The sequence below is a fragment of the Apium graveolens genome, chromosome 7, assembly GCF_009905375.1.
Source record: "Apium graveolens cultivar Ventura chromosome 7, ASM990537v1, whole genome shotgun sequence".
Classification (NCBI taxonomy): Eukaryota; Viridiplantae; Streptophyta; class Magnoliopsida; order Apiales; family Apiaceae; genus Apium; species Apium graveolens.
In genome coordinates this window covers 247,073,171-247,085,323 of record NC_133653.1, presented here as the reverse complement: position 1 = coordinate 247,085,323, position 12,153 = coordinate 247,073,171, and the positions used below count along the sequence as shown (strand labels likewise).

The following is a 12,153-nucleotide window of genomic DNA, read 5'->3' as shown; positions in this document are numbered from 1 at the left end:
GACATACATAAATCCTCATAAATCTGCCTGTATTTGGCCCAACATCTGGCACCTCGGTAAGGATCTTCACAATAGTCTCAGGCATTACCCTCTTCAGCTATTACCATAGTTCCAAAGTTCTTCATATTGTATCTCATGTGTATCATTAATTATGATCAATGCCTTTTTTTTTAGCTCTATAAACAACATGTCTACTTACATCACACTTAAGGTCATTAACAATCTTTTTATGGATTGCAGTCACTAGCCAGGTAGTGTTCATTCTTATCTCATTCATGTGAAACTCTGCACTCCAAGTACTGTTTATTTGCTTCTGCTTGAATGTTGGCATATAGGTATGAGTCTTGATTAATTTCCTTACTTGATGTGTTTTAGAATGCTTCACCGAGGCAGCATAAATTTTCCCTGGGCAAGGAGTTTCACATATATATTTATTTGACTTTCCTCCCATAATTTCTAATATTTGTGATGGGCCTCCTCTCCAGTATGACATGCTTTCTCACAGCCTTCCTAAAGACTCCTGAAGTACTAAAGCACAAATCTATTTCAAAAATTGGATTGGTCATATCAAAATCTCCATTGAAAATAGAATATTGGATGTTTTCTTCATCATCGGTAGAATTAACACATATTCTTTCCTCATCACTGTTACAATATACACTGGATGCATCAGTATCACAGTCATCATCTAGATTCTTAACCATGTCTTCACCATTGTTATCTGAAAGTTTGTACTCCACACCCCCATCCACATGTCTCTCAAAAAGTAGATCATCATCACTATGATTTTTATTAGACTCATCCTAGTAGAAAGATTCCACACTTGAATCATCATCTTCAAAAACCTCACTTTCACATTCATCATCATCCTCATAATCAGTAAAAAAATTTAACACCCTCTTTTCAGCTCTTATTTGTTCTTTCATTTCCATCTCATCCTGTATACTATCATGCCATTCAAAGTTAAAAATTAGAACACTCCTCTTTCTAGTATTTGTTGTTTGAGCCTGACTTTTAAAATCTTGAGTGAATTTCATATGAATTTCATCAAGTGGCTCTTCAGTGTGGTTTGGACTAGCACGAGTCTCCATATTCTCAATTTCAATATCACTCAAATGAAGGTCTTTAGTGTGGTTTGCATTAGCATCTGTCTCCATTTTCTCAGTTTCAATTTCCTTCAAATGAGTATCTTCACTTTATTTGTATTAGCATTCAATGGTTTAGCAATGACAATCTCTAATCCAATGACATTCAAGTTACGGTCTTCACTGTTATTTGTTTTTGCCTCCACATCCTCAAATTCAATATTTTTACAACTGGATGGATCTCTTCTAGACTTAATTGACTTAATGGACGGATGTCATGAGCATATATCTCAACATATTTACTAGCAGGCGGTATAATACGCATAGTTAATACTTCTTGATCATCAACCAACTCAAACATACCTCTTTCCATATATGTCTTAGGAAGCCAAAATCAAAGCACGGGTCGACCACCTTCGTTACCGCATTCTCTTAATATTGATATGATTTCTATCAAATTCATACGGTCTACATTACAATTATCAATATAGTCGACATCTTCTCTGACATATTTTTTTTTGTGTTTTCTGCAAATTAACCCCCCATGAAACAACTTAATACTAAAACAAATCAGGATTTACATATTATAGGTTAAGTGATTACAAATCCCTAAATTTGCAACTGAAACCCTGATTACAAATGAATTCATTCCCTAATTTAAAAGTTGTTTGATATCAATAAAATATAGCATATAATAAAATTAATTAAAACCTTATCATTTACGAATACACATCTACTCATATAACAAGCAAATACAACTTAACAAAGTCAACACATGTATACTCATATAGTTATATAACAAGCAAATACAACTTAAAATTTAATCCAATATATCAATACCATCTACAAATGAATAACCCATACATATATCATACACAAATAATTTTTTTAATCGATCAAGTGTAAACTAACCTGAATAGTATGAACACTCTCTGGATTTGTAAATATCCGCATAAATTTTTTTCCATACAAGCTAAACCATAGTTTACAGATTTAGGTCCATCGATTGAAGATCCCCCTTCTCCCTTTCTCTCTTTTGGCCCTCAAATTGTGTAGATGTATCATTACATGTATGTATTTTAGTTATAAAAAATGAACAGTCGGCTCGTACTGTACTTGATAGATGTCAACAAAGTGATAATACACTTTTATTCTCGATTTAATTTGTAATCACTAACGGTACTTTGATATATTAATGATTGATTAATAGAGGTCATTTAAGTGTTTAAAAATTATAAACCCAACCATTTTTTTGCTGATTTTTAAAATATTGGTCATCATCCTACAAAAAAATTAATAGTTTAGCCACCTCAGTGTAATTTACTCTCAATTAAATTAGAGCTTTTTTTTTAGTTTGATAATCCGATTAAGTTAGAGTTGGTTGAAACTTGGAGGATGAAAATGTCGAAATAAATGTTAGTTATTTCCTTTAAAAATAAAACATTTAGGGCCTGTTTGTTTACAAGAGAATGAAACAAAATGAACTGAACAACTCATTATTTCATCATTAAGATTGTTTGACAACTTTTATTTGCATATGGATGATAACAAAATGTATTAGATCAGACTAGTCACTCCAAAATATGTACTATATGTCGTTGAACTTGTGACAATAGTTTTTTACAATTTTTTTCTTTCTTTGACCAATAATTTATTAATTAATATGTTATTATATTATTATTTCTTATTATATATTTTACAATATCCTTTTTTAACAACAATGCAATTAAAATATATCAAAATTACTATTAATATTCCGCAAATGGAAGGTTTGGGTTAAAATTTTGGACAATGAAACAAATTAGAATTACGAAAAATTATAAAAAATGAAAATGAATAAAGTCTTCAAGTAGTAAGCTTGGATTATTTTGAAACATAAAAAAAATCCAATTAACTTCACATGCAAATATATTAAAAAATTATTTTTCATATAATTTGTCAATATATAATCATGTGCACCTGCTGGTTAAAAAAACTATATTTAACTGTAATAATAAATATTAAACAAGTTTTATATTGTTAAGATAATTTTACATTTTATTAAATAAACAATATTATTTATCCGTATTCAAATTTATTACTCTCGTTCAGAATTTTAAACTTTGAGAACCCTTGCTCTGCTCCATAAAGTTCTCAAAATAAAAACACTACAGCAACGGAATCGTATTGTAAATTTGAAGCCTCCGTATATATACGCACGGATAAACACACAACACGCAGCATTTAGGCCGACTCCGATCGCGAAATGGCGACACCGCGACACAGCAGAGAACCAACTCCTTCTTCTTCTTCATCCTTTTCACATCCAGGTCTCTCTCTTTATACAGATATATGATTTATTTTAGTTTTAATCATTTCGATTCCACTTCATTTCAACTACGTTTCATTGTGATGATTTTTGTTTAATCTCTCCTTTCTTTTAGTTTATTCAAATAACTTGAAACAACTTCGATCATGTGTTTATATCTTCTCTGTTGTTTGAGAGAGAGAGAGAGAGAGAGATTGAGAGAGAGTTGTAGAATTGAGATTCTAGTTCCTGCAAAATGAAAGTGTCGAATTCAGTGTTAGCCTGAAATTGTTTGAACTGAAGTATTTAGTTGAATTTTGATTCCATTTCATTTCAGTTATGTTTGATTGTGATTTTTTCTCGGTCAATTTTGATTGTAATCTTTTGTTCATATATATCTTCTCTGTTCATGTCAAAATTTGAACGCAATGAACACTGCGGATAATCAACATCACATGTTATATATGAACACTATGATAATAGTCTGAGCTAGAGATCAAAGTAGAATATATGAATATGATTCATATATTCTCAAGGGTTTTTTCTTTCCAGACAGTGGTTGACCTTGATGTTAGGTGTACTGTTTCAGGAAAACAGTTATCAGGGAGTGCTCAGATGATTAGTGATGTAATGTTCACTGTCTTAGTTTGTGAATTTTGTAGAACTCAAGCACTTAATATTCGACATGAACCTCGTAAGAGTGAGAAGTTTGTTTCCAGTACTTTATTGTTTCTTGATAATACAGAATAGCTTGCATGTCAATAATTTGAGTGTCCTGTATATTTCAGTTCCTGATTATAACAAATGTTCATGTTAATAACTGATGGAGCTCTGCTTCTTGTTTGCAGTTCTACTTAGCAAACACCGTTAAATATTTTGTGTGTGTCAGACTGTAACTGTGCTTGTGTGTTGCTTGTTACTTTCATTTTGATTTTAGTGCCTAGAAATGATAGTGTCAAATTCAGTGTTGATCTAAAATTGTCAGAACTGAATAGTGTATAGCTGAGTTTCGGAAGCAGTGCTTCCCTGATTAAATTGTCAAATTTATGAGAAAATTGTATAGATGTTTATCTTTTAGAACTTACTGGTGCCTATTAGTTGGGTGCCACAAGCCTTGTTAACAGGGAAAGTAAGTTGGTAAGGTAAAAACAATGCTTACAGTTACAGGAACCAGGGGGCCAAGTAAGGCGGTGGTTGCGAGACACAATTTTTACCATGTTTGCACAAAAAATCTGCCTATCTGGATCTGGCATCCTGTTGCTAGAACTGCTGTCAGAATCGCCTTTTTTAGAACTAAGATCATATGTTTAAGATGTTGTGGAGTAATATGGAGGAGGAATATGCTGTCCAAACAGTATTACATGCAAGTATGTGACTACGTCTACAACTATTCTATTCAATGCAAGAGGCTATATCTTATAAACTCAGTTACAGTCTAGGCAATGGAATAATTGAAAGAAATATCCTTTAGCTAGTTCGTGGAATAGAGATTTTATGGGATTTTCTTTCCAAGTGGTGGTTAAAATTGTTGTAGTGTACTGTTTCAGAAAAACGGTAATTAGAAAGTACTAGTTCTATTTTTAATGTTATTGTTCACTATCTTAATTTCCATCAGAACTAGCAGCAACGTCATTTGTGAATTCTATAGAATTGAAGTTTGAAGTAATTTGAAATTTTGTTTCTCTTAATGCCTAGATATCATCAATGTTTATCAAATTAATTAGTTCAGATGCAGTTTGTTCGAAATGGAATCAATTACATCTTGCTTTCCTATCCTTCGGTAGTTCAGGAACCTGCAATGTGAAATTTGGATCCGCTTTGAAGAGGCAATGGAAATGTAATGTACAATAATAGAAAAACTTACCATATCCTGCATCTTTTTTAAACAACATTTTAAACTTATCCTCACCTTATACTATCAACATGAAACTCCTAAAAGTGGGAAGTTTATACAAATGATCCAGAGTTTCATTGTTTCTTGATACCATACATTTGCTTATATGTTAATAATTTGAGTGAAATATATTGTTCATTTCCTTATTATAATGTCTGCTGCTATAACTGATGTAGCTTTGCTCCTTGTTTGCGGCTCTACTTGACAAAACTAGTTTTATATTTTGTTTGAGTTTTCATTGTTTGCTATTTCCCGTATACTTCATTTGTTGTAACAAAGTGTTTGTTGAAAGAGGCTAATTTCATTTTTTTTCAATGTAGGTGCTGCAGGAGTTTGTATGATGAGTAACACATGGAGAGATGAACAGCATCCATCATTCATCAATTTTATATCATCCTTCCTCAGCTCAAATTCCTTCAGATTAAACTCCGCGCCAATAGCTCCCGTAAATACTGCTCCTATGGCAGTTGAAGTTCTGGTTACCTCAATATTAAGATTCATCCTCAACTCACTTTTAGAAGTTTCTTTAATGTAGGATTTTATTTTCAATTGTGGGGGGTTGTCAGTAGCATTTATCTTTATAACTGACTGGAGGAGCAACAACATCACAGCTGTCATCAGCAGGTATATGAATGTTTGTTACTATGACTGAAACTTTTCATTGCCTGTGATACCTGGTCTTATATTTTTGACAGAGTTCAAAAACTAAAGGCACAGTTTGCAAATATCTATGTGGTGGTTGTGCTCCCAACAGAGGAGCAAAATGACTCATTCATCCGTGGATATTTTAAGTAAATCCTTAATCTTTACATATCCTATTTAGTCATAGCATTTCACTTTATTGATTATAAAAACTTTTATGTATCTGTTTGAAGAAATGGCATGGAGCTTGGCAGGCCAACATTTATTCCTGTACAAGATTTAGAAATGGGATTTGAAAAGATTGTGAAGTTAGCACATGCTCGTGGTGGTAAGCCTACCACTTATCAGAAAAAAAATTGATCTATAAGCTTGAAATTGTGTCTAAATGTTACATCTGCAGTGTGTAAGAGGCAGGATGTCATCTCTAAGCTGAAGGCTGATGTGAGTTGGTTGAATGATTTCTTTACAACTATATTTTTAAATTTTTAATAAACGCTATATGTTTTTGAAGTATGTAGTAACTTGTTTCTTAAATTTAGAGGGAGAGGTCCGTGCAAGGAATGGAGATTTTTCTTAAAGTGGTGACATCCATCCCCAGCGTTCAAAATCATGACGCAAATTCGGTATAGTGGTCTTAACCAGTAATTTTTTTTTGTGTATATCTCTTGTTTTTTGTAATTCTATCTTCTGAAACATCATAGTTCTGGCACACAGCTCTTGTTTAAAGCATAGGGACTACCACAAGTCCTTAATTGTACAAGTGGTTGGTAATGTGAGTTTCTCCTTGGAAGTCTTGTTCGAACTACACTAGAGATAGTTGTTACCCATTGGAAAATTTCCTTCCACTCACCGAAATGGTTAGCAACAAATAAATTAGTGAAGGAAAAGGGAGGAACTATACTTGTTTCAGATATTATTCTTGAATATATCGGATCCCCTTGTTGCCCTCAGTCATCCTAGATATTTAGATAGAATGAGATTTCCTGATGTTAAGCAGATCAAACTGTAAGTGTTACTAAGTAAGAAGAGATTCACATACATGCCCCTTTGTGTGTGCAAGTGTGTGTGTTTTGTACATATTTATTCACCGGAAAAGGCCAATCAGCTAGTAGTTTATATTCTTATATATATTTTCCGGTCTTGAACTTGATGCTCAATTACACTTTTTGCTCTTAAAATTTCATACAGACTTTAACACCTCCCCTCCCCAATTATTGCTTGTATTTTCAGCTTTATCAAGCCATTGGTTCAGTTGAAGCAATTTCTAAATCATCAAAGAAATCCATTATGGAAAATACAGATCTTTCTGCAGAGAAGGCAGAGACGATTGAACGGTTTTTCAGAGATCCAAAGTTTTATCTCAGCCCTAAAATCAGTTGAAGGATATTAGGCCTGAAGGTTGATTGCTTTTGTGAACCATTAGCCAGTCCATAAGATAAATTTTCTCTTCGCGGATACTGATACATGTAAATAGTCAGCCGGTTAATTTTTTTCTTTTAAATGCAACTTATTTTCGCATGAAAATACACGATTGATGTGTCTCGCACATATAATACACACACAAACCAAGGGTCTTTCTGAAAACAACCTCGTCATTCTTTTGAATGAGGGTAAGGCAGGGTATGTTTGGTTGGTTTGCATTTAGTGGGAAATTGCTCAAAACTATTCTCTCTCAATCTATTTTGCGTGTTATATCTAAATATATATCTGAATTAATAAAATCCTGTTAAATTGAATTTATTCATACGTATGCTACACATCTCAACCGTGCTTACATATACTGATCTGGTTCCATTGTGTAATGTGTTTTACTATATTTATCATCTTCTCAATACTTGTTCAAACATAAATTATAATTGTAATGATGAATTGACAGCCAGCAATAAACATGCGAAAATGATCCATCATACATTTGCTTTTGTTATTTAGGTTCAAGCATGATAAATGATTTAGGGGTAAGACTCATAGTAGAGGAAACATATATATCGAGAATGACAAGTGAACAGAGATCTCAACAGCGCCTGTGCGGACTTGTACGGTTGTAAGTTTCCAATCGAAATATTTAAGACTTGTGAGAGCACTAGAGTAAGAGATTTACATCATGGTACCTGGGACACATTGGAATAGGGAGTATGAGTCTGTCTAAAATGACGATTTTCAGGACTAGTGACTGAACTTTTATGCAGATAATTTTGACTAGGAGGATGGATTGAGAGGCTACCAAAACATTAAAGTAAAATCCCAAGTCACGCTCAATTTGTGAATCGTCACTTTATCTTATTATACCTATGTTATAAGATTCCAACAAGTCATTTTCAAGTAACGCTCAATTTGTGAATCGTCACTTTATCTTATACCTATGTTATAAGATTCCAACAAGTCATTTTCATGTAACGACCTATGAATCAATGGAGTTGGATGGTGTTAAACTTTGCTAGTTGGAGGAGTTTGAGGACTGAGCTACAGTCAATAACAAAAACAGAACATGATTAATAGAAAATACAATAATGCCCTGTATAACATTTGGAAAAACATTTATGACATAATTAACTTAAGCTTGAAAAAATTGGACAAACAGGAATAGGAAGAAATCAAATGAGAATTAGCAATTGTGAAGTCTATACATAGATTGTGATTGGCCACACATTTCTCAAGCATTTTGGAATGATAATTCACAAAAGTTGCATTCAAAATACTAGATATATACTCCATTCCAGGTGCTGCATGATGTTTCACATAGTTTACATCACAGGCCATGCCATCACCCAGCTGGCAACTTTGGTCAAATTACAGGTCCTGCTTCACTACAGAGAAGGCCTCATTTAGTTGTGCAACTCGACACCTTCTGTTGGAACCAAAAAAATGAAGTTTCCATCAGCCATCATGTTCTTGTGATATTGGCAAACGACGCACAGGATTCTAACAACAAAATCCAAAAACAAACACTAGACTACATACAAGAGACCTAGAAAGTTTGATAGTATTCGGCAAAATTTCTGTGTGGATCAGTAATAATATGAAGACATGGATTGCTTGAAAGCATCTACTTTGATATCAGAGATCCTTCAGGTACGTCATGGAAGAAAGAATTTAACCAAAATTACTTTATTATTTTTCCTACTTAGAAACCCCTAAATAACCAAAAACTACTCACTTTTAATGCATCCTCTAAATCGGTAAAACTCTTTTCCTACATTAGACAACAATCTATGGTTTAAGGCTGGACACTAATTTCTACAGCTGTGAATAAATGTACGTTCTAAACAACTAGGAAAACATAACTAAAGCAATTACATACCTCCTACTCCATATAAATTGTATAAACAGTTACAAAAACACGAGATTCGTCAACTATTGGAAAAAGTCAGAATTATTAATCTAAATCCTCAGCTGTTAATAAATTAAAGTGATTTACCTAGTAGCCAGACCACTGTTAGACCCCCCCCCCCCAATCACTACTAAAATATATTCGATAAACTCTACTATATATTAAAGCAAACAGATAGTAGAGTCTTACAGTAACACTAAACAATCAAGCAACAACTGATTGACCATTATTGCAGAATAGAAGCCTTCAAAGGTACAGTTTGTATCCCGAGAACAGACGAGATCGACAAGCAAGATTTTACAACTTGTGTTACGTAGCTGAGAAAGAACATGGACTACTTATCATGTGTGGAGTTTCCAGTATAGAAAAGAAATATTTACAAACAATAGTCACATACCTCAAAGCTCAAACACTTCCGATACATTGCACGGAGAGTTGGATCCCGTTCTTGTGATAAGCATATGCATTCCAACAAAGAGGTTGTAACTGAATCTGCTAAGAAGCCGCAATCAAACATTTCGTCTACTAGCTTACATGCTTTATTATACTGCTTATTCCGAAGGCATCCACGAATAATAATATTGTAAGTGTTGCTCCGAGGAAATAATCCGTTGCATTTCATCTCATGGAAGAAAGACAGTGCGTTATCAATATAACGATTCTTGCAAAGACCATCTAACAAGGTTCTATACATGGCTATATTTGTCTTATGGCCTTGATCTAGAATCTTATAAAAAAAGGTGAGTGCTTCCATAGATTTACCCACCTGACATAGCCCATGTAACAATATGTAGTGTGTTGCGACGGTGGGCCTCAAACCTTCACATGCCATATTTCTGTAAAGATCCATAGCTTTGTCGATGTTCATATTTTTGCAATATGCATTCAACAGAATGTTATATGTATAAGTACTGGGCACTATCTTCTTACTTGCAATGGTATTCAACAGACCCAATGCTCCATCCAATTGCCCATGTGAACAATATGCCTGCAGAAGAGCATTGTAGGTCTCTATATTGGGATATTGACCCCTTTCATTCATCATCTCAATCAATTCCTTTGCATCGTCCATCTTCCCAGACTTCAAACTAGCATCAACCATTATATTAAAAGTACGAGCAGTGGGATAGATGTTCATGTCATCAATCATCTGTTTAATCAACAGTTTAACCTCTTCCCATCTATTTAGGTTGCATAGGACCTGAATGATTGCATTGTAAGTGAAAACATCTGGTAAAATGCCTTTCTCAATCATTTCCGAATGGAGGTTCAAAGCATCATTAACAAGTGCACGCTTGCATAGAGAATCAATGACAAAGCTATAAGTCACCGTATTGGGTTTGCAGTTGCACTTTTCCATAAAATCGAACAACCAGAGGGCCATATTAGTATGATGTGTTTTACAAAGGACATTAATCACGGTGTTAAAAGTTACCACATTAGGTTGGACTTCTTTGAATTTAATAAGGTTCGTGAACAAAAGCTCAGCCTCGGCAGACTTATGCTGGGAAAGAAGCCCACTGAGTAAAGTGGTGTAATTTACGACACTAGGTATAAAACCACGCTTGAAGATGCCGGCAAGCAATGAAAACGCATAGTCGACTCGATCGGAGTGACAACAACAGTTGATGGCAATACTAAAGGTAACCTCATTGACAGGAATTCTCAGAGAGCACATATTGAAAAAGAGAGAGACAGCTGTAATGTAATGTTCCATTTTAACAAGAGCATTCAATAGCTGATTAAAGTGAATATCTAAAGGAAGTGGTCTCATTTCGGTCATTTTACGGAACAATAAAAGAGCATCATCAAGATTATCAAAACCAAATTTAGATTTCTCATCAAGTAATTGGTGTAATTGTGTATAAGGACTTAGAGTTGAATGGGTGAAATGAGTGTTGGATTCGTATGTCTCAACAAGTGATTGTTGTAATTTTATATGAGGACTTGGAGTGGGATTAAAATTATAAGCATGAAAATGAAGATTAGATGATGATGAACAAGATAAAAATTGAAACCTAGAACAGATAGTACCATGTCGTCGTCGTGGTAACAATAAAACTGATCTGGAGGACACACTCATGAAAGTCATTGTTCTGCCCTTTTAAATCTCTCTCTCTCTTCCCCGTCTCTCTCTCTCGGTAATCTCTGTCTCTCTCGGCTGTGCAACGGCAAGTGACAAACTAGACAAACTAGATAAATAGCACCAAGTACACACTACTTATAAATTTTTTACCCTGCACCAAGTTTGGTACATCGGTCACTAAAAACGTTTCATGTTGTATTAATATATTTATGAATATGAATCCAACATCACTCGTAATTATATTTAATCTTATGTATTATACGGAAATTAATAGTTAATCACTTAATATGGATAATATAAAAAGTCAAAATAAGATATATTTTGGAAACGGAGGGCGTATTGTTTTTCACTAAAAAAATAGGTTATTAAAATGAATATTATTATACAAGACATATTTAATACATTACTCTAGAACTCTTAAATTATTATTTTGAGAGTTTTTTTATGTTTTGGTGGAATTTTTTTTTGCGGGAAGGATTTTACCCTCTCCGCGGATAAAAAGATTTTGTTAAATCTAAACCCTTAAAATTTAGATTCGACCCTCTAAAACAGTATGTTATATAAAATTTAACCGGAACCCGATTATTAGAAAAAAGACCCTAATAAATAATGTTGTAACTTATTAGAGCAATTCCCACAAGCTCTTAATTTTTTTTATTAAATATAATATAGTTAATTGCCTCCTTAAGATCAAAATTTACTTGTCATCTCCAACAACATATTTATCTATGTCTCTTAAGTTATTTTTTATTACTAAATATATTTATAATATTTTAAAAAAGAAATGTTAAATTGCTAAGAAAGTTGAAACGGGAGGCATATATATTAATA

The 12,153-nt window shown here is 33.4% G+C and overlaps 2 protein-coding genes across 6 annotated transcripts; one reads left to right on the top strand and one right to left on the bottom strand.

The window, feature by feature from the left end:
* Positions 1-3,214: 3,214 nt before the first annotated feature.
* On the top strand, positions 3,215-7,648 carry LOC141673010 (protein PARTING DANCERS). Of its 4 annotated transcripts, none has more exons than XM_074479744.1 (9): positions 3,260-3,394; positions 4,534-4,739; positions 5,587-5,711; positions 5,802-5,890; positions 5,962-6,057; positions 6,142-6,236; positions 6,309-6,349; positions 6,448-6,531; positions 7,139-7,648. In XM_074479744.1, the coding sequence occupies exons 2-9, from the start codon at positions 4,676-4,678 to the stop codon at positions 7,286-7,288; spliced, it is 744 nt and encodes a 247-aa protein (XP_074335845.1). In that variant the 5' UTR covers positions 3,260-3,394; positions 4,534-4,675; the 3' UTR covers positions 7,289-7,648. The 4 variants fall into 4 exon arrangements, 3 of the variants coding, with proteins under 3 accessions (XP_074335844.1, XP_074335845.1, XP_074335843.1); XR_012555780.1 differs by lacking the exons at positions 3,260-3,394; positions 4,534-4,739 and adding exons at positions 4,754-5,209; positions 6,623-6,913 and having other exon boundaries at positions 7,139-7,277; XM_074479743.1 differs by lacking the exon at positions 4,534-4,739 and having other exon boundaries at positions 3,215-3,394.
* An 841-nt stretch (positions 7,649-8,489) lies between these two features.
* LOC141675045 (uncharacterized) lies at positions 8,490-11,414 on the bottom strand. 2 transcript variants are annotated; one of them, XM_074481752.1, is made up of 3 exons: positions 9,634-11,414; positions 9,426-9,553; positions 8,490-8,753 (listed from the first exon to the last, which is right to left on the bottom strand). In XM_074481752.1, the coding sequence occupies exons 1-3, from the start codon at positions 11,326-11,328 to the stop codon at positions 8,696-8,698; spliced, it is 1,881 nt and encodes a 626-aa protein (XP_074337853.1). In that variant the 5' UTR covers positions 11,329-11,414; the 3' UTR covers positions 8,490-8,695. The 2 variants fall into 2 exon arrangements, with proteins under 2 accessions (XP_074337853.1, XP_074337854.1); XM_074481753.1 differs by lacking the exon at positions 9,426-9,553.
* Positions 11,415-12,153: the final 739 nt, after the last annotated feature.

What these genes read in the sequence shown, in the direction of transcription:
- LOC141673010 (XM_074479742.1), top strand. Translation starts at nt 5,077, where the DNA reads ATGTTTATCAAATTAATTAGTTCAGATGCAGTTTGTTCGAAATGGAAT. An exon ending in GTTAGCACATGCTCGTGGTG is followed by an intron (nt 6,237 to 6,308) that starts GTAAGCCTACCA and finishes TTACATCTGCAG; the next exon opens with TGTGTAAGAGGCAGGATGTC. An exon ending in TCTCTAAGCTGAAGGCTGAT is followed by an intron (nt 6,350 to 6,447) that starts GTGAGTTGGTTG and finishes TCTTAAATTTAG; the next exon opens with AGGGAGAGGTCCGTGCAAGG.
- LOC141675045 (XM_074481752.1), bottom strand. Translation starts at nt 11,328, where the DNA reads ATGACTTTCATGAGTGTGTCCTCCAGATCAGTTTTATTGTTACCACGA. An exon ending in GGAAGTGTTTGAGCTTTGAG is followed by an intron (nt 9,554 to 9,633) that starts GTATGTGACTAT and finishes GTTCTTTCTCAG; the next exon opens with CTACGTAACACAAGTTGTAA. An exon ending in CTTGATTGTTTAGTGTTACT is followed by an intron (nt 8,754 to 9,425) that starts GTAAGACTCTAC and finishes TGGTTCCAACAG; the next exon opens with AAGGTGTCGAGTTGCACAAC.